The following is a 22,284-nucleotide window of genomic DNA, read 5'->3' as shown; positions in this document are numbered from 1 at the left end:
GTAGGGGTCAGGACCCCCCAGGAGGGGTTGGGAGACTCTGAAGGGGAGTCATAGGATGGATTCCACAAAAACAAAGAGGAATCTTAAATGATTTAAAGTGGTTTAACCTAGCCATTATTTAAAAAAATACTCTTAAATGAATTCAAATAAAAATAAAACTCCAGTTATTGAGTGAGATTTAAATGTCATCCAGTAAAGGAAATCAAACATTACAAGATGAACTGATAACTGTGGTTCTGGTTCCTCATTTCATTTTAACTATTTACCCAACAAGCTCACAAATAACCAAAAATGCCAGAAATAAACAGTTCCTGGGTGTCTTACATAGAAAGTGGGCATACAGAAAGAAAAGGACCAACCTTTTTTTGTTGACACTCCTGCTGCCAACATTATTAGTGCCTTGTCTTTTTCCATCCTCCAGATTATCTTGCAGTATGTACACATGACATATGATGACATACTCATTGTCTCCATTCTTCTCCTAATAAACATAAGACATGAAAAAGGTACTGTAAATGGCAAGCAAACCAAACGCCTCAAATTTTTCATCTTCTCTTAGAAATTGAACAATAAATTGTATTGTATTTCAACAGCCACGTTGTCAAACATTTATTTTAAGCCAATTCCCAAAAGGCTTTTCAAAAAATAAAACCCAAATCTTTAAGGAATAACTTACTGGATATAAAATAAAAAATCATAAGAGCAGAGGCTTTATTTGGCCTTAATTGAAGTGGGAAAATGTAGGGCTTTCTAAGGCAAGCAGAAGTGTATAAATGGGTTTTTCTTAGAGTTCAAAGTTGTTCTAAAGCAGTTTAAGCAGATAAGGTAATATATAGGTATCACTGGCAGGATTTGAAAGACTTAACAGCTAAGCTCGTTCAAATAGGCACCTGTTGAGATAACCCCTGCCCACCTACTCAAATTTCTGTCATTTAATTAAAATTAGCAGCTTACAGAGCCTCCATTGTTATCCCCACGAAGATATAAACATTTCAAAAGCTTTTCTTCTCACTTCCAGCACTCGGCGGTATACAGTCACACAGCAGCAGCTGTTTTGGTTTGAGCATAGCAAAGCATGCTGGACCACAGTTTAACGCCCAAAATGGCGGCTCCGTTGAAAAGTTTTGCCAGTTTTATCCGAGTTTTTCCTCCTTATTTAACACTTGTACCGATGCTGTAACGGCGCCGATACGTACTGTTTACTTGCTCTACATACGGCGGCATTTTTTCCTCATCATTGTAGGAAAGTACTGAAACAGGAATGGCATTTTCCTCACTGTTACAATTTCGGGCATCACTTTACCAATGCTAGGCTAGGCTAGCAGGCTAACTACTTGTCAGATGAGTGCTGGTTAAAGAGCTTCGGAAGCTATGCCTTGCCTCTCCTTGGTCTCCAAGCTGAAGTGAATATGAAGAAGGGGACCCTCAAATAGAAATGGAGGAAGATGTGAAAAAAGTGAAAAAGGTAAGACGAGTGTTTGATACCACTTTGAAGTGGGGGTAAACTAGCTAGCATGCTGACTAACTAGATGGCCAATCAAGGCTAGCTTGGCTGCTAGCTGGCTAAGTTTAACTAACCATAAAGTAAAGTAACGGATAAAACGCCAACAGTTATGGGTGGGTTTACAACATATCTATTGCCTTAAATGAAGAAAAGTTTGGTCAATACCACCAGATTCATCTTAAAGAGAGACTTAGTAAAGTAATAACAGTTGATTTACAAATGTGACGGCGATTTAAACTCAAAAAGTTGTCATTTCTTCAAATTTTGTCCCGTTAGCTCTGCAGTGTATAGTTGTATGCTCTGTTAATGAAGGTGTATTAAAGGTAAATATTAGTAAACGTTGTTTTGACCTCTATATATCAATGGTGCTATATTTAGCAGTGAGGTTAGGTGATGTTAAACCACAGTAACAATAGCATCAGATAGGCCGTGGAAGCACCAGCAGATTTCCTACAGTAATAACCCTGGTTGTTATGTTGAGACATGGATCATAGGAGATCTGTGTGCTCGACATCAGCTGTCAGAAGCAGCAGTTATCAGTGTCACTCATGCTAAAGGGAATCAGCACTCCTGGCTTGTTCACACCATCCTGCCCCCTCTGACACATACACCACATACTGCCTAATGATCCCGTTTAATATGGAGACAGATCTTTTTGTTCAGACATGTAGCAGACGTGTCTTTTATCCTTTCTTCCCACTGTGTCTCCAAGCGGACACAAGGGACATTTTATCCTCTGTTGTTCCCGTGGTTGGTACAGGGGGAAACTGAAGGGCAGGGCATGACTTTGACAAGCCCTCACAGCCTTAGAAGTTTTTAAACAGGTGTGGTGTCTAGGTTAACATCTTTTCTGTGACTGCACTGGTCATCCCATTGTTTTTCCAGAACAAATTCACTTTTGTTGCTTCCCATTTTCAGCTCTCTTCTAATCTGAAGGGAAATTTTGGTGGTGTTGCAGTGATATGCTAGTGTTGGAACGGGTATGTTATTGATAGGAAATGTTTTGTCAGCAATCTTAAGTTTCCCAAAGTCTGTTTTATCTTGGATAAGGCATTAAAACCAGTGCTCAAAGCACATGATCACTAACCCTAAGCTGCTTTGTAGTGGCAAAACATGTTCTAGATTAATTTTTAGATAAAAAGTGTATCAGCCTTTTGGATGTTCATAAGGTAAAGCTGATTTTTTTTTAGCCCTTTAGTCATTATTATGTTTTCCTGTAGTTTTTAATAGTGTTTTACTGTGATGTCCAAAACTGATTAGAACCCCATTCTGATAACGGATAGTGCATTGATGCATTAAAACATGTGTTTTATCTGTTTGTTTGTTAGGTTCAATGTAAGAATCACCATTATATACAGGTTGATACAGTTTCTCTTGGTATCACTAGGTCATGACGGTGAACAGTAGTTACCCCGCTGTACAGAATGAGTTCTGATATGACACAATTATAGGTTGAAGTGAAAGCTCAGCCCCCTTTTTTACGACAACATAGAGGATTGTTACTATCACTTTGACTGGTTTTATATGAACTCAATATTGAAACAATTTTTTTCATGTCTTTAAATAATGATATTCTGATTAAAAAATGCAGTTTTTGAAAAAAAAAAAATTCCATAATCATTAGACGTGAACACAGTATGATATCTTGCATCATTATGTTGGCTAACTTTAAGAACAGCTGTTGCTATTATGCATGAAAACACTCAAAAATTAAGAATGAAGAAGGTCCTAATTTTATCCAAGTGCTGGTAGGCAGGAAAAGGTTCTAGCTCAGAGGTCTCAAATTTTTCCTTGCAAGGACCAAAGGGCCCCATTAGCGACCCTGACATCCTGTGCATTAGCTTCTGGCAATGACATCCTCTTCAATTCTTCAACCCCTTGTCCATTGCAGTTGTAAATATCAAGGATAGAAATTCTCTCTAATTTTTTTCTTTTTTGTTTTTGTATCACAATTTCTGTCTTAACAATAATAAGCAGAAGCAGTAGCAGTAAACATATATATTATTATTAATATTATTAATATTATTATTGTGTAATGTGGCATTGTCTTTTGATTTTTAAGATTGGAATTAAAAATAGAACATACATTTACATGTGAAGTGATTTATCATTACTTATTAACTCATTGAATGCCTGCCCTTTTATGAAATGGAAAGTGGCTTGTGCCAGTGTTTTTGGCCATTTTGAGTCATCTTTCAAGACCCACAGAATATTTTGTACTATGACTCTGAAAACACCAAATAGCTCAAATGAAAGAAGAAACCCTCTATTTTATCATGGAAAAAAAAACATTTGTTTGCACCTTGTTCTGTTCTTGATTTATCTGAAGTTGAATAGAGGCTAGTTTCACCAAAAAGACCACTTATTTCTAGAAAGTTGAGAAAAATGTATTTTTGTGAAAGGGAGTCTGTCAAGTAAAACAGTAATTTGAATGTTATAATTTTGCCTTCAATGGCATAAAAGACATCTAAAAATTATATTACAAATGTTATATAAAATAAATAACAATGCTTCCAGTCACTGTCATTCTTACTCTGGAACTGGACAGCCTCCATGGAACCCCCCTATACACCCATGTCCTCTTCTGCTTGCGTGTCCCTTGGCACTGCCTGTAAATTATAGAAGTGATATAATATAAAATATGTTTTGTATATATAATAATAATTAATATTGAAGTTTTTTGTTCTTACCTCTTTTTCTGCCAACAGACGGTGTTGTAGAACTGCATGGGGCTTGCTCTTCTCGCAAGTCTGCTTCTGAAATCACAGAGCAGGAACGTATTAGTGATAGTTTCATTCGATAAATTTGGCTGAATAATCAGTGGGTTTCTAACGTTAACTTACCTCCGTCGCTCTAGGACGGAGAACAAAATCTGCTCTGCTCACTCGGCAGCCATTCCTCAGAGTCTGGGTCGGAAAAGTCAGTCTCTGAAGTGTCGTTGCTGTATGCATCCAGCTTGCAAGAGGCTGCCTTATTTCTCCGATGCACGGGGCAGACCTCGCAGCATTCTTTAGCCTCTTGGCCGGCCGAGGCAGATGAATGAAAGCGCTGATCCCTGGACTCGCTGTCGTTAAGTTCAGTGTCGGTTTCAGTGAGTAAGCGATTTCTCAGGCAAAAGTTTAAAGTTTCTTCGAACGTCTATTTTAGAACTTTTAGCTTAGATTACCACCGATCGCTCTGCTCTTTGACCCCAGGGTCTCCACCTCCTATCTCTGTGGCTTTGATCTACCATCTCTTCTGTGTTCTGACCATAGACATCTGACTACATATCCCAGAAACCCTAAAATTACTCACAGGTTGCGTAAGAGCGCCCCCTTGTGCCAGCTGCCGAAAAAACACTGACGTTTATATATGTCAATGGCACTCAGTGAGTTAAAAGACATATAGTAAAATGTTAAAATCATTAGAGATGAGCTGACTGTAAACATTAGGGCTGATATTATGCTCAAAATTACAATTTTACCAGTGGCCAATATGGTACAGATTCCAGTGGATTTTTTTTTCTTCAGTGTAAAAATCCAACAGTGCAAATATTTTTTCTCATCATTTTCTAACAGATCATATTGATAGGAACAGTGCTACATCACTTCCTGCTATCTGGAGTGACCATGCCCCCATTTAGGTGAAATTTGGCCCGATGTCTGAATGGCAGTACATTAGAAAACAATAGTAGTAACGGGATTAAACGCTACTTGGTTGTGTGTTGTGCGTCAGATATTTAAAAAACAGAATTTACCACATGTTTTTATCCTCAACTGATGAAGGAGCTTTAAAGGAGAGCTCTGTGTCTTTGGGCAGAAACTAGAGAGGGTTATATGGGGCTCTGTAAAAGCAGGAGCTGCAGTCTGCCTGCCTATAAGCAGATTTTTTACACATTCACTAGCATATTAATGATGTTTTAAAAGTTAAGAATATCTCATGTAACAGTTAAAATACATAGGTACATGATGTTAGTGTGTGACATCTCCAGTCACAAGATGGGGCTGTTTGTCCAATTTAAGAGAGAGTGAACTGACACTCCTGTACACATAAAACTTAGTTTTATGATTTTAATATGCCAGTCACAGTTCCGAAATGTTATATTTTAATCATAACCCACATGCTTTTGGATCTCAATATTTATTAAAGTGTAATTTTTTGTATTTTAAACTTATAAATTGTGAATGACCCTCTTGATTTGTTGCTTACAGCCATTCATTTTGCTTGGTTGTTTTTATCCAGAATGGTTTGGGGCCAGCAATGTTTGGGCAAAGTACCTGGATGGGTTGAACTTATCTGCCGTCTGCCAAATAATCAATCTTTTCTCTTAAACAGCCTTTTGGTGTGCTAAATGCCAGAAATAAAATTTTTAGGAAACAACAGATAGAGATTGGCTACTGTCATCAGTTCTAGCCCATAATATTTTTGCCAGTGGCGGATGTTTGTCCAGGGGGCCAGTATTGACCAATGTAGATGTTAAACCAATGCATCTGTGCATCCCAAATCATTTAAATGGTATTATTAGTCCATTTTATTTATGTTCCATTTCCTCTGTTCTTCTCTCCCAAGTTTCAGAGAAAGTCTGCCCTTACTTTCTGTGTACAAAAATTTAGCCTAAATACTGGGAACTCAACACTGGTTGAGTGTAAATAGTAGATTTATGAACAGCATTATGATGATAATGAGTCTCACAGCTCTAAGTCGAGTGTGTGAGACAGTTGCACAGTCCCATTGGGCCCGTTGTCTGATACCTTGGCTTTCAGTGTTGAAGATGCCATACAGTGTCTGTTTCTTTGTAAAGAGACTTGCCAAAATAAGGAGCTTGTTCACCTTACACCAGGGTCACCTGCAGTAGCTCCTGTCTCACATTTCACAAGGAGAAGCCATTAAATGTTAATGCATGTGTCTTCACAAGTTTCATACAGATAAATAATATACTGGTGGAGGTTGTTGTACACATTTAAGGAGTCTTAAAATAATATAAAAAAAATGTTGCAAGAGTCAAACACATCTGGCTTTTTTTTGCATTTGTTGTTGTGTTCATGTTAACGGGCTTTATTATGTTAAATAGTGATGAAGCTTCAAATAAGGGTCATATATTTGAGTCTGTGCTTGGTTTTGAATGGGTAGAGATGAGTTTATGACTCTAGAGAGGAAAGCTTGAGCCTTTTTGCTGGGATTTCTGCTTATAAAGTAAAGTTGATTAACTGAATATGTAATAAGGGGGCTGAAAATGTGTTTGTCTATACTTTTCATCACATGAAATTTACAGTGTTAATGCTGCAGATGTCATGTCTGTAGTTAGTTAATCGAATAGCTATACAGTAAGCAATTTTTTTCTGTGGTTTAGCAGTGATGCCTATGGACTTTCTGTTGGAGATCAGATGAGTGAGTGAGTCAAGCAATCACTAACAGCTAAAATTATGACTATTATAAAACCTCTCACACCATACACTGCAATTTAGTAACTGTTGAGAAGTTTTTGAAAACAGCTTGAGAAGTCCTCTGCAGATTTTCAGTGAGAATTCAAAGCATAGCTGCACGTGTCATCACAGGAAACTGTGGCTAGTCCTCTTCCTGTTCTTATGCCTGAGTAGAAAGACAGAAACACTTCCTCTGCTGGGGTCACACCCCTCACACACAAACACACTCCGCTTGATGGTGTTTGTCACTGGTTGGCAGCTGTCGCCGAGTGTAAGTGGAAGCAGCAGGTGACTAGTTTAGTCAGAGTGACCATCGCAGCATCTATAGCCAGGCTGTGTGCTCGATGTTTGCTTGGTTTCATGGAGAACGAGGTAGGCTTTATAACAATCTGTGTCTAGAAACATGTTTGAAATGTTGTGCTCTATGAGAAGGTTCAATGTCTGAGTGAAATGGATCATATTTTTTGTTTGTGTCACTTAACTGAGCTCTCTAATGGAGCTAAAATGTACAAATTGAGCAAGGAGATACACGTGCTAAAGATTGATCTTTCTACATGCAAGCAAACCAATAGTAAATGTAGAACTAAAACTGGATTTTGTCTTATGACAACCAGTCTGTTGCAGCTCCTGGTAGGTGTTCAGGGTTTAGATGTAAGTGATTCCCTGTCAGGTTTCTTAACTCAGACTTTAACTGTAACCCCATAAGTGTTGCAAGATGAAGAGTTTCCCTTTGCACATGCTATTGTTGACACTTGAGCAACACATATTGGGTAACACAGAAGGCTGCACACTGCACTGTGAGAGTCCCATCTGCTGTGTCTGCAGCTCCCTGCACAGATGGGAAGCCCTATCAGCAGAAAATGAAAGGTGTTCTAGTACAACATTAAGCCAAAGTTTTGAAAGGTTTTTAGTTGCCAAAGAATTGCAGTTGTTCTAGTGTTACAAGAAAACTGCATCACCCCAATACATGTGTTGTTGATTTGAATAGCTGAAAATGTAGTGCAGACAAACTGAAACTACCAGTTATTTATAGTCTGTAATGTCACCTACCCGTAGAAACTGATTGTAATTACTTACAGTGTGATGATCTCATTTTCTCCTCCCTGCTGTATTCTGTCTTTATTCTCAGCCTGGTATCGTGTCTCCATTCAAGCGAGTCTTCCTGAAAGGAGAGAAGGGGAGAGACAAGAAGGCCCAGGAGAAAGCCACCGAGCGCAGGGCCCTCCACACCTTCTCGCTTTCTCAGCCTGATCACCGCATCGACCCTGACATCCTGCTCAATGACTACATTGAGAAGGAAGTCAAAGTGAGTACATGCTGAGACATGAAGTTCCCACAAGTATGTTGTGATATTTTTCAAATAGAAGAGAAAAGTAGTTAAAATGATGTGCATTGTCTATGCTGCAGTACTTGGGGCAGCTGACATCGGTTCCAGGATACTTGAATCCCTCAAGTCGCACAGAAGTGCTGCAGCTCATTGACACTGCAAGGGTGAGTTTTTAATTAATAGTTAATCTCTGTGCATCTAAAGAGTATACACAGTTCATTAAAGTTTAATGTTTTTGCTTATTAGAGGTACATCATTGTATTAAATTTGTCAGATACGGTGATTTAAGTACCTGAGTATGTGCTTCTGTGATTGCCAGAAGTCCCATCAGTTGGCAGGCCAGCTGACGTCAGAGCAGGATGCAGTGGTGAGCTTGTCGGCGTACAACATAAAGCTTGTTTGGCGTGATGGAGAGGACATCATACTTAGAGTGCCAATCCATGACATCGCTGCTGTCTCCTACATCAGGGATGATTCTTTGCACCTTGTCGTGATCAAAACAGGTACTTAAAGGGTACATATTGAGCAAAAATCACTTTTTCAGGATTTTCTAACAAACATATGTGCCCCTGGCCTGTCCACAATCCCCTTAACCTTGCAAAGCAGATGGATATGCCCATTTCCTTGTTTTTCACTGGCCAGTCCATCTTGCAAAGCTCCCATCTGAACTGTTTGGGCCCGGTTAGAAAGTGACAGGACCAATCAGCGACAAGGGGTAGTACTTTCAGACACGGCAGAGTCATGACGTAAGTAAGCAGCAGCAAGAGGCTGGTGCAATTAGGGCGTGGATGCTGCTTAAGCGTAAGTTTTATCAGAACTTGACGACATTTCTTCATTAAAAGAACAGACGAGCAGTGAGTTGTTTTCTTTTCAAAAATGACAAAAGTCGAGTACTTCGTGTCTATAGTCGCCATGTTTCGCGTTATTCCTCAGTAGCTGCGCACGCGCAGCTCAATAGCTGCTTCGTCCTGTGTTTTGTTGCTCCTATTGGCCCGTAGAGATGTGACAGACAGAACGTTCATCCAATCACACTCCGATTTTTTTTCCAAAGCCTCTGCCTTTTCTCAAACGTTTCCTATAGAAGCTTTCCTAGATGGATGTGTGAAACAAATCCATCTGGCATGTCAGGTTACAATCCCCTCAAGTACCAGAAAAATCCATTCCCTTCCACCCTCTCTTTCTCCACCTTTCAGAAAATGTGTCCTAAAACAAGCTGTTCTCAGATTTTACCCTCATGATGTCACATGGGGAGTAAGCACCCACCCCCAGGTTTGGTTGGCCTACCTGTTTGGAAGAAAGTTCCACGATCCTCTCCTGATCTTCCTCTCAGCAGCTAGCTGAGATGCTGGATAGCTCAGTGGGTTACCCTGCTGACTTTTGTCTGGGAGATTGATGGTTCAAATCTCAGTCAGGTCGTTAATTTTGGATAAAAGTTTCTGTAACATTAGCCGGATGCCAAGTCTCTTATAGATAGGTCCTCGGTCCTACAGAATCACCCGAACCGGAAGTAGTTTCCGATCCACCATCTTAAAGACCGTGCCAAAGCTCTTACAGGATTTTAAGACCCAAGCCATAAGACCGAGGACTGAGATTTGAAGACCGATGAGCAAAGACACATGAGAGCAGGCTTCCTGGAACTCTTTTTACTCAGAGCCACGCCCCCTTATTGGATATCACTCTCTGATTGGACGCTGCTACACAGTGGATGTCAGTGAAACTTTACAGCACCAGCAGAGATAAATAATGGAGGAGAAACGGAGTTTATAACAGACGATAAGCGAACTCAACGGACTCTTAACAGAATATAAACATCAGAAGTTTTAAAGGCTCAATAACTGATGGGCTGGTATTTTAAAAGTGTTTGAAATAAGCATTTACAGTGAAATATTGAGAATATATTTGCCAAAATCAATAATAAAGAGTGCATCAGTAAGGAGTTTAATATTTGATAAGTTTTCTGATTCACCTTCAAACATCAAACATGTTGAAAGCCCATAAAATCAAAAGAATCAGATATAAATCTTCCCTTTCCCACCAAACACTGACAGAAGGTTGATTTTATGAGCTTTTAACATGTTTGATGTTTGAAGGTGAATCAGAAAACAAGTCGAAATTAAACTCCACTGATTCACTCTTTATTATTGATTTTATTAAATATATTCTCAATATTTCACTATAAATGCTAATTTCAAACACTTTTTAAAATCCCGGCTCATCAGTTATTGAGCCTTTAAAACTTCTGATGTTTTCTGCAGGTTTCTCTTCATGCAGGGGTTTTCTGATCCACTCTGAGACCAGACACTGTAAATGTGGAGATTTGTTTAGAATTAATACAGCACAAATTATGCAGACACAGCTGTTTCTGCCTCCTGACAGCTGATTGATGATCAGCTGATTGATGATCAGCTGGCACCGTCATCATAAACTGACATCTTTTCAAGTGACGCTGCAGAGGAAGGACGTCCCATGGACCGTTAATCGTCGGTCTTATGGCTTCAGTCTTCCGCGTCGATTTTTCAGTCTCTCCGTGAGTCTCTGGTGGGCGGGACTACGGCTCAAGGAAAAGACTCATGCCAAAGACCCAAGCCTTATAATTAGAGAAGTGAGAAACATCCATTGTAACATCAGGAGTGCAACATCCATTTCCTGAGAGGGGTGTGGTCAGGGGTGGAGTCAGACAGCTAATTAACATTTAAAGCCACAGACACAGAAACAGCTTGTTCTGAGAAGGGCTGAAACAGAGGGGGTTTTAGACATGCAAAAATCCTATACTAGAGTGTTTTTCAGCGGCAAACTTCACAGGCACGTTTTGGGGACCTCTGAGACCAATATGAACTTGTCTTAAGAGGGTAAAATATGTCTCCTTTAAGATTAGATTAGCCTGTCTGTGTCGAGATGATAAAATCAAGTTGTTAAAGAATAATGAGATATTTGGCTGAGGCGAGTTAAAAAATGTCCCTTTAGGATGTCATTAACAGGGTTGGGAGTTGCTCTGCATAATTATAAAACAATTTAGATCTCGCCCCTAATTGATCAACAAAACTAATGAATATAGTTGTACATAGGTTTTCTTTATAGTCTAAGGATCTTTCATTTTGTAGCTGGGCTTTCACACTGTGATCATCTACTCTGGAATTACCCATCTTGTTTACTCTCTGATTCAACACTCTTTAAGAATTTGTGCTTAGTATTTATTCCAGGTTCTTCTGGTTCTTTGTTGGGCAACAATGAAAAATAAATGTAAGGGGAAAAGCAGGCATCTGGAAACATTTCTCTGGAAACAAAACTAGCTATAATTGAAATTATGGGGCAAATAGTATGGCTTAAAAAAATCAAAGAATCAGATTTGTTTTTTCAAAAAATTTCCATAGTGCCTGTTTGGGCTGTAGTCAACCTAAGAAAATCTTGGGCAACTGAAATTACACCCACACACCAACTAATCTGTTGGTCGTTCTGGTAGTCTGAATGATCTTAAAAATCAATATAACAATTATAATACAACGGCATTATTAAATATTTTTATCCTCATGATGTTGTTCTAATAACAGCTGACTCAGAGCAGATCAGCACCTGCCTTTAACCATATAATTTCCGTGATCACGGCACAATAACTCTTCAGCATTATATAGCCAATAAAATATCCTCAGACAGTTGTTTACATTAATTTATCAGGATAACTACAAACAGGATCACTTGCTCCAGCCCACGCTGTGAAATTAACAAGCATTCATCAGACAGCATGCAGCATTTGTTTCCTGAGGTGAAGTGAGCTGGAGACATAATCTTTTCTCTCTTCAGCTTTCTGTCTGTCTGTTACAGACACTAACGCTGACGTGAACATTTTAATCTGATGATAAACGGACAATAACACGTATTTACTGACCGGTGAACTAAACAGGCCACAGAAGATGGGGCTCTGATGGAGGGCAGAGCAGAAACACTCAGCAGCGCAACTTCAGTTAAAAAAAAAGCCTGCATCTTTAGGTCAAGTGTGAGATATGTTGCTTACAGCGTAACCGCTGTGAAACTATCAGAATATAACATTATCTGCTTCACTTTGTGCGCCTCTCTGCCTGTATTGCCCAGGACTACATTCTTTCTCTGACTCTTGGATGAGAGCGTATCGACAAACCGTCCAACCAGTCGAATGAAAGCTGTCAGCCCTAGTGTCTGTTGAGCTGGCAACATTGTAAAATGAAATATAAAAGAATTAATTTTTCTCTGTTTTTCAGCCCAGGATTCAGGAGGTTCTCCTTGTCCCAGCTCATGTCCTGATCTCAACAAGTCTCAGACCCTGAGCTCTCTATCAGAGAGTGGAGCTGTGCTTGTAGAGGTCTGCTGTCTGCTTGTGCTGGCTGTTGATAATAAGGTATTGTCTTACATCTGTGGCTCACAACATGAGTGAATGGAATACTATAATAGAAATAAGAGGGTTTCCCTGGTACAGTTACCACTGGTAGCCAAACTGTGGTGTACCTTAGTTTATAAAGTACTGAGAGCTGTGTAGAATTTCAATTGTCAGGATTAAATCTGAAAGAAATGCTGAATTTCCCAGTTCAAATTACTGTTTCATTGATGTTGGAAACATTCATGCCTTGTCACCTTATCTTGTGTTCACAAAAGGTTCATGATACAAGTGCATTGTTTTGTTTTGTTTTGTTTTGTTTTGTTTTTTTCCAGGCAGCAGCAGAGGAGCTGTGCCTGTTGCTCAGTCAAGTCTTTCAGATCGTTTACACAGAATCAACCATCGACTTCTTAGACAGAGCCATTTTTGATGGAGCAACTACACCAACCAGACACCTTTCTCTGTACAGTGGTAAGAGAAACTAATGTGCTTTCTGAAGGGAAATTAATTGAAAGAGACGCATCTACACAACAACTATTTTATCTTTCAGAAAAAGCTTACCAATTCTGTTTTGTAAATTGAGCATTGATATAGAAATGTAGAATTTTGTAATGTTTTGCTTTGTTCTTAAAAGATTGAAGTTTAAGCATACAAGTCAGATTCACCCCTGCACTTATCTGCTCTGTTTTTATAGATGACTCTTCAAGCAAAGTAGATGTTAAGGAGGCCTTTGAAGCTGAAGCTGGCACATTGTGAGAGTTCTACCTTTATAATCGTTTTGATTTGGCCACAGTGATTTAGTCAAACTCGGACACAAAGTGGATTATTTTTGTCTGCCATTTACTAAAGGGGCATTTCTCTCTTAGTCCTTTCCAGGGCTCCTTGGAGGCTGAAGAAAACTCTCCATCAGCATCCTCCCCAGCATCTCCCCAGACAAAGACAGCGAGTGAAGGAGAACTCAGCACCACGGCTGCAGAGCTGCTGCAGGACTACATGACCACAGTATGATAGCCATCCCATCTCTCTTTGTCACATTTGAATAAATTGATAAAATATTCTCTAAAGCTGAATTAGTACTTATTAAAAATATATATTTTCTTTCTTTCCCAGTTGCGGACTAAACTGTCCTCACAAGAGATCCAGCAGTTTGCCACCCTGCTCCATGAATATCGTAACGGTGCCTCCATCCATGAGTTCTGCATTAACCTGCGACAGCTCTATGGGGACAGCAGAAAATTTCTTCTACTTGGTATGGCCTGATTTCCCCAAAATTAAGACTCATATGCAGTGACAGATAGAATATGTTTGAGTTGTAATACATTTTTCTGTGAAATCCTAGGAAATTCGGGTTAAGTTGATGTTTTTTGTTATGTGATTATACCTAGCTCTGTTGTAAAAACAGTAGAGGAATTAATTTCAGAAAAATACACTAGGGAGGATAATGGTGAAAAATAACTTGATATTAAGGAACTTGTGGCAGTTGATTGCATTTTCTCCACTACTGGACATTTAATCAGTTTTTGTCCACTGAAAGTGCACCCTCCAGGGCACTCTATCATGTATGGTAATTTAAAAGGGCCATTTAGAGCACATTTTGTCAACCCTTGTCCATCAAGAGGGCACCAAAAAGGACATTTTGTAGAACTTTGTCCACTTGAGCACCAAAGAGGGCACCATGTCAAATTTTACCCACTGAGAGGGCACCAAAGGAGGTATTTGCCAAATTTGAACCACTTAGAGAGCACAAAACATGGCACTTTTTGAAAGTCAAACAAATATAAGTGCAGTGAGCCGTTTTAAACATTTAAAATTGGAGTCTATTTTTTATGTTATGAGTCTATTTTGTATGTCACTGTTTGTTTCTGGAATCAGACATTATTACCAGCTATTGGACTTGTCCTTTATGTTGAACTTGTCTGATTTTTTAAAAAACGTTATTGCACCGTTGTTTACTATACCACTTTCATTCCTACCTTTTTGGTCATTAAACCACACTATTGTTAGTTTCCGTGTTGTTTCAAGAACAGTTTCTCTTATAGTCATTCTACATGAACAGACAGAATATAAAAAACAAGACACTATTTCTAATGCCGTCTTCTTAATATCATGAATCCATCTGTTTTAATTTTAAAATAAATGTTGATGAAATTAGCTACAGAAAAGATGACATGACAACCCCAGTCCATGACCATATGCTTTGTAATGGCCCCTACAGGCCTGCGCCCCTTCATACCAGAGAAGGACAGCCAGCACTTTGAGAATTTCCTTGAGACCATCGGAGTGAAGGACGGCCGGGGTATCATCACAGACAGCTTTGGCCGTTATCGGCGCACTGCCAGCTCCGCCTCCGATTCCACCACCAACGGCAATGGAGCAACCGGAGGAAGCGTCGCTTCGGACGAGGGCCAAGAAGCGTCCGAGGGAGATGAGTGGGACCGCATGATCACGGACATCAGCAATGACATCGAGGCTCTGGGCTGCAGTATGGACCAGGAGGGAGTGACACCCTGACAGGATAAAGAAAGGGAAACGTTTTTGAACAGAGGACACCACATGGCAGCCATCTTTAAAGAACAGAAGGCATGAGCTAAAGGGACCATATGAAGGTGGTCCTCAGCACTGACCTAAGCTTTATTATATTTTCCTCTAATTGTCAAGAGGACGTTCTTTATTCCCTAGGAACTCAAAATAAACCTCAACCTATCACCCAGAAAACATGAAGTCAACAAATGCACTTATGCAGACGCAGTCAGTTGGCTATTTTTACAATCAGAGGGATTCATAGCCTCTGGGTTATTTTTAAACTTCTTTTGATTTTTGTACTCATTTATTGGCAGTATCTGCCACTGCTGTCACCAATGTAGCGACAATCTCCAGAGTCTCTGGCAGGCTGATTTAATATCTCCAAAGACTCTGGAGGGTCAATCAGACGACTGTGTGCATGTTTATAGAAGGCAAAGACTGAGGCTGGACTGGTTTTGTGCTTTTGTGTAACTTTAGGTCAATCAGCTTCATCCACCTGGAGAATATGGTTTTATTTCACATTGGTGTGTTGTTGTGAGAGTGAAACATTTTCTATATATATATATATATATATATATGTATTTTTGTTTGTGTACCACTTTGTTTTTACACTATCGTTATCAGTGTTTACTCATTTATATATATTTTTGCATTATTCAAACTGACCAAGGAAATGCTGTAAAACAGAAATTCTCACTCGTGTAAGTAAATGAGTGGGGACTGCGTTGACAAAGCCTGTTAGGTTATGGCTGATGTACATTTTGGATTTTTTTTTTTCATCTCCTGCAGGTCATGTTATGTCTTGTGACATCTATCGTGCCTTTACACTGCAGTACTGCTGCCAACTGTCTGCACACACAGACAGAATATCCTGAACTGTAACTACAGTTGTTTTGCTAATTCATGGTTATTAAATAACAACTGCTACACTATTGTGTCTGCATTTTTTTTTTCCTAAGCTGCATGTTAAAAATACATGGCATTGACACCTGACTGCTGTTTGTTATATCTTATTTGACTTTCCTGCATCAAAACTGACACAAGAGTTGACTGTTTTTCCCATCTGATCGTGATCCTCTCTGACTGATCATTTGCTTGGATGCACCTAAGCTGCTGGAGAGCTTCAGCCTGAGTTTCATCAAAGCCACTGTGCTTGATGTTCCCTTCAAAGTTGGGGATTAATTTTATGAGTCTGAGTGAAGAGAAATTGGCAGGCCAGTTTGAGTTGAGCACATTCCTCTCTGTAAACTCACCAGTCTCTAAGTATTTCCATCACAGATTTACTTTAAAATATTTTCCTCGCATAAAGTAGAGCCAAAACTGAAGTGTAAATATGTTTGTCTTTTGTCTAGGCTGTTTGTTGTTTGAATGAAGCAGAGGTGAAGGAATGTGTGTACAGACTGGAACACTACACCTTGGTTCAAATAGCCTCTTTGGCTTGAGATGCTGTCTGCCTCTGAACAAAAGGATGAAATAATCAAGACGCCTATGGTCTCACTAATCAAACACCGAATCTCTGTCTTCCTCAAAACTACTCATGGTATTTGTACCCATCTGTGACAAAGTTGTGTAATTGTTCAGCTACAAAATCATTATTTTAGATAATCCTTGCTGTCTTACATTCCTCGGTGGAACCCTAATTGGCCTCCTGTAAATTCTCCTCTTAATCCAATTTAAGACTGCAGAATGACTCATTACGTGATGTAATTATTAAATAGATCAGTCGGTTTAATTTAGCCATTTAAAGATCTCATGCTGTCTTTGAAAGAGTTTGCCAATTATTTTTACAATCCGACTGGAGCCCCCCTGGTGCCTCTGTAGTTACTTTACAACCTTGAATGCCTCATGAAGAATCAGATGGGCGTCTGTTTACTTGTTGAACTGAGAAGATAATTGAATTTGGGAGGAAAGCTGGAGGTTTTAAATGTTATAATCTGATAACAAAACACTTACAATGTCATTTATTGAAACAATTTTACATAATTTTAATTTTGATTAAGCTTCATCTGGAAAATGCTCAAGTAAAAATTATGCTAACTTTTGAAAATATCCTGAATTACAGCACTGGCAAAATTTAAAGCTGCTATCATTATGCGTTTTTGTAGAAGAAATGACCAGTTGTAGTGCAAAATTACTATATTATTGTGACTCTTAAAATTCAGAGGGCAATGCTTAGCTGTTCAAATTTCCGTCATTTCACACGAGTTCTTTTAAGACGTAGCTCACAGCTCTGAGGCCTGGGGAACATGTACTAAACAGTGAAGCACAGTGCTGGTGCAATATAGTGCAAGGAGAAGCCAAGGAGAGACTTAATACAAATTAATAATTTATCTTAATAATTTTAACAAAGAGTTATGTGCAAAGTCTTTGGCAATTAGACTCCATCATGATGACTTCATGGTACTTGAAGGGGCAGGAATAGGATACCCCCTATGGAGTCTAGACACTGGTGGTGTTGATGAGGGATGCAGGATCAGATGAGTAGACTTCTGGGAAGCTGGACCAGGAACCAATGAGGTGGCTTGGAGGAGACGACTGAGGAATGCAGGATGAGCAGATGACCTGTGAGGATCTGGACTAGATGCTGATGAACTGAATGGAGGTAGCTGGGGTGGAGGAGGGTTATAGCATCAGCAGTGAAACAGACTGAAAAAAAGGATGACAGATTTGAAATATGACAGGTGTGCGATGATTGGTTACAAAAGGTTTCGGCAAAATCTGATTAGCTTAGTACGTTTTATCCTTTTTATTTGTGCATATTAAAAACTCCTTGACAATGTCAGACTGCGTGTTTCCTCATAACATCGATCAGCAATCTAAAGGACACAGTCATTCTTCACAAGGAATGTCCATAATTCTACACAATCCTCACCTTTCAAGGTTAGCTTTGCCTGACATTCAAATGTAAAGTGTCTAGTATTGTTGTGTAGTTAATGAAGTAGGTAGCCATGTAAGTTCCAATCTTATTTTACTATTTATTTTCACAAAAAAAAAAAAAAAACTCACTCCAGTACAAAAAGAAAAAATGCAAACTGATTTAATTCCCTTCTATGAATGTCCAATTACATTGGTGTAAGATTCAATAACTTAACAACAAATATTTGTCACAGTTGATCAAAGATCTAAAATAACCTTAACAATGTTCATCTTACATCTAATTATTTATTGCCTTTGGTTTAATTCAGTTGGTCCCTTGCTGGGCTGTATGGCAGTGCAGAGGTTAGCATTTTTGCTTCACAGCAAGAACTTTAATGGTTCAAATCCCATCTGTGTGAGGTCTGCAGGCTTGTCTAGTTATCTGTTGACTCTTAATTTACCGTAGGTGTAAATGTGGCATGTTCATATGCATCAGCATTGTGATTGACTGGTGACTATTTCAGGGTGTACCATGCCTCTCGTCTGATCAGCTCCAGCCTCCTGTCGCCCCAAACATGATAAGTGATGTAGATCATGGATGGATGGCTGGAAAGCTGCTCCATGGCTGGATAGTTCTGTCACTCCATAACAAATTTTTTCTTAATACAAAACATAACAAAAATAAAATAGATTTTAAAAAACACTTAACACTTATGAAATATTTATGAATAATTATGGGCTTTTATCTCAAACGTATAACACAAGGTTAGAGTGAGGCTAGTGCTTCAGCTCTGGAGCTGGGTGAAAATTAATAGAAACAAATAATCAAATTTATGCCAACTGTATTAAAATTATAATAGTTTAACACAAAACACTTGATAGAAAATCAAGGAAAACCAGACAAAATAAAACACAATTACAAACTACAAATAAAATGTTTCTTTTAAATTTCAATTTCCATGTAACCAAATATCAAAATGTTTCCTTTTAAATGAAAACAGCTACTTTTCTTAAACACAGTCAAAGAAATTCACATTCAACTAATAATTTTGATTTAAGGCATATGAATGAATAAACAAGGGTCCATAAATTTACTTCTCAAAGGGTTTCAATAAAAAAAAAAAAAATCTTAAATAAAATGAACCTCTACCTATTTTCCACAATAATTAATTAAATAAAGGGCTATAATGTCAATTTAAAGGGGTTCTCAACTAAGGTAAAGGCTAAGGGTTTGGCCTACCACACGAGGAAAGGGGGGCTCAGACTTGAGGCTTGAGGCCTAGTGTGAGAGGGGAAGCCTTTTGAAGTCTTCTTTTTTAGCTCGCCATCCTGATTTTTCCAGAGATGGGAAAAAAGCCTGACCTGTTTAACAGGTAATCAATGAACATGAAGTTTTCAATGAATAATGTTTTTTCTCCTTTCCTTTTAAGTTGTTGTTCACTCAATTTAGTTGTGTCAGGTCACACAGAAGTAGCCACATTTTCTGTAGGGGGTTGAGTTGATATTGAGGTTGGGTTATGGAGAGGTTTACTAGTATTGAAACAACTTTTTTAATTCTTATGGTGTTTTTTTTGCTTACCAGGTCCAAGGGCAAGTAATTAGTTTCCAAGATCCAGGTTCCAGTTTCCTTTTTGTTCACGTTCTGCTTTTTCAATGTTGATTTAATGTGGAGGAAGGTTGAGTGAGATCTTCTGCTGGGATTTTGCTGCTGCTCTTCGAATCAGTTGGTGTGTGTGGTTGAGCTCAATGAGAGTTGATTAAGAACAGGTGAGCTGCACAGAGGGGAGGGGGATGGGTCAACTGTTGAGAGGTTGTTTGTGATTTGTGCTCTGGGGGTTTGACTGGCAGGTAGGCTATCCAATGGTTGATGAAGGGGCATGAACAAGGAGAAGGAATTTGAGGAGAGGTGGACAGAAATGATTCCCATGAGCCATTTTAACCTGGGTTACACAAATTTTAAAAGTAAAAAAAAAAAAAAGTCATGAAACATAAAAACATTCCATGAAAAAAATACATTTTTTTGTGGGGAAATAAAGAAATAAGATTTTTTTTGTGAAACAAAACATTAAAAAAAAAAAACTAAAAAAAAAAAAAACTAAAAACTAAAATGTCTTGGTACAAAACCAGTTTAAAACAAAAAATATACAGACACTGAACATTTACTAACTTAAAAGCATTTAACAAAATATATGAAGGTTTTTATGAAACACTTCATTTTTATTATGTTTTACAAAATGTGTTACACAAATTGCTTTTACGTTTCATGAAATGTTATTGTTTCCATGAAAATTTTTGTGTTTCATGAAATCTGTTTTTTTAATAAAATAGTTTTGTGTTCCATAAAAGTTTTTGTGATTATTAAATGATTTTGCTTTTCATGAATTCTCATTTGAATACCAAAGTGTTTTTTGTGTTTTATTAAATGTTATCGTGATTGAAGGTTTGCTTTGAATTAAATGTTTTTGCAGTTGATCTTCAGGGTTTTTGACCAATTATACATTAATGTAATTATAATGAAAAGAGCCATAAACAAAAATTGACTGTAGGATTATTCAACTTTGAATCTTCTTTATGTTGGTGAGACTGTTAAAGAAAGTTATCAAACTTGATGTGTACATTCCAAGATCGTGTTGCTTACTAATGAAATCTACAGAGCACACTATAAATATATAAATAAATAAGGCGCAAGCGTGTGATTTTTCATTTATTAATCATACATAAAAGCTATGGTTGCAAAGCCTTTTTTAAGACAAGTTTAATATATGTACAGGAGTTGATCCAAATGTTCTCTGACCTTATAAAATCTATTTTCCACCATCCAGCACAGCCAGAACTAGCCTCAACACTCCTGTGGTTTAAAAGTGTGGTCATGCTTCAGCCTCACTGGTCTACATGGTGCATTTTTGCCTCTGACAAAAAGATGATTCAGCTATTATTACCACAGCATTAAAAATTAAAATAGTCGTTGCTGGTCAAACATTTTCCAGTCAGTCACTGATTAAATCAAATTTAAAAAGCTGGGTCCATCTTTAAAATTCAGCCATTTTATCAACACATCATCAAGGTTGGCACCCAAACTTGCAAAACTTGGTAAAAACCTGTCAAATAAAACACTGCTGTTAGTATTTTCTTGGTGTTTGGATGTTCAGGATGTGCTGAGACACTGTTACACAAAGGCTCGGCGTGAGACGCAGTCTGGGATTTTTGCCAGTTTTGGTCTGTGGTTCACCTTGGTGAGGGTTTCTGTCTGTCTTTAGTTTGCAGCTCAGTCATGGAAAGAAGTGAATTTCTGTGGTTTTAAATCTGTTATATTACAGGAACATGATGGAAGCTGGAGGTACACATAAGAAAAAACTCATTGGTGGTAAAAGGTGATTGATTCACTTCAGCTCTCATTAAGAAAACATTAAGATCCAACCCCTTCAGCTGGGTAGAGGGCTTTTGTTTTCAATTTTGTAAAAGCAGAATACCAAGAAGTCCTTCTTTGACCTCTCATTGTGTTGTCTTATATTGCTATCAGAACTGTGGCCTCTGATACAGTAACTTTACCCATGCTTCAGCAGAGATGGAGCCTAATTTCATGCCTGTCAAATCATTTTATTATGCTAATGAGATGGTTTGGGCATGAAATTAATAAAAAAGCAACCTCTAAGCACAGCTGTTATGCAGGAAAGGAATCTAGACAGTCACAAAGAACTTTTAAAAAGCTTCTATGTAAAACCTTGTCCAGGATTTAATTGTATGCCTTTACTTCTACTGCCTTGACCATCATTCAGAAGCTTGTTAGAAAAAAAAAGTTTGTGATGGCCCCTTTGGCAGTCTTTCAGTCCAAAGGAGTCGTGGCTTTCAGCAGTGATAAGCCAACATAAAGCTGGAGCTCATGCATGAAAATTTGCGGCTCAGCAGAGTCATTCATGAGGTGCCACTTCAACCCTGCTGATGGAGAGGAACACAGGGGTCACTGAGTGGGTTACATTGACACTCACATGTGAGACCTCATGGCCCCCATCTTCTTGTCTTCACACGTACGCAAAACTGTGAGAGCCAACTGTTTACACAAGTTTTCGTGTATTGTGTACATATGACAGCTACTGGCTGAACAAAGGTGTTCGCACGAAATGTGAGAGAGACACGCTTGAGAACTCATGCCATTTTTTAAAGATTAACAGCTTTAAATAAAGTGTGGTTATTTCTTTTATGTTGTTTGGTGTTTGATAAGCACAATCATCTTAACTGTTAAATAAAACACTATTTAAGAATACAAGTAATTATGATATAAAGTAAATGTTGAAATAGCAGCATATCCAACTCCTTGAGATTGAGCTGA

The 22,284-nt window shown here is 38.5% G+C and overlaps 1 protein-coding gene and 1 long non-coding RNA gene across 4 annotated transcripts; one reads left to right on the top strand and one right to left on the bottom strand.

The window, feature by feature from the left end:
* Nucleotides 1-1,083: 1,083 nt before the first annotated feature.
* Nucleotides 1,084-16,047, top strand: ccm2 (CCM2 scaffold protein). 2 transcript variants are annotated; one of them, XM_041806149.1, is made up of 10 exons: nucleotides 1,084-1,465; nucleotides 8,036-8,212; nucleotides 8,314-8,397; nucleotides 8,553-8,736; nucleotides 12,466-12,602; nucleotides 12,914-13,049; nucleotides 13,273-13,330; nucleotides 13,445-13,580; nucleotides 13,689-13,827; nucleotides 14,794-16,045. In XM_041806149.1, exons 1-10 carry the CDS (start codon nucleotides 1,436-1,438, stop codon nucleotides 15,087-15,089), a joined length of 1,377 nt encoding a protein of 458 aa, XP_041662083.1. In that variant the 5' UTR covers nucleotides 1,084-1,435; the 3' UTR covers nucleotides 15,090-16,045. The 2 variants fall into 2 exon arrangements, with proteins under 2 accessions (XP_041662083.1, XP_041662084.1); XM_041806150.1 differs by lacking the exon at nucleotides 1,084-1,465 and adding an exon at nucleotides 7,151-7,278 and having other exon boundaries at nucleotides 14,794-16,047.
* Nucleotides 16,048-17,414: 1,367 nt separating this feature from the next.
* On the bottom strand, nucleotides 17,415-19,683 carry LOC121521631. Of its 2 annotated transcripts, XR_005992868.1 has the most exons (3): nucleotides 19,537-19,683; nucleotides 18,489-18,616; nucleotides 17,415-17,747 (listed from the first exon to the last, which is right to left on the bottom strand). It is a non-coding gene; the product is annotated as an uncharacterized LOC121521631 (long non-coding RNA). The 2 variants fall into 2 exon arrangements; XR_005992867.1 differs by lacking the exon at nucleotides 18,489-18,616.
* Between the last annotated feature and the right edge of the window lie 2,601 nt (nucleotides 19,684-22,284).

The sequence above is a fragment of the Cheilinus undulatus genome, linkage group 14, assembly GCF_018320785.1.
Source record: "Cheilinus undulatus linkage group 14, ASM1832078v1, whole genome shotgun sequence".
NCBI classification, from domain to species: Eukaryota; Metazoa; Chordata; class Actinopteri; order Labriformes; family Labridae; genus Cheilinus; species Cheilinus undulatus.
The sequence above is the reverse complement of the archived record's forward strand: the minus strand, read 5'-3'. Positions and strand labels throughout refer to the sequence as shown.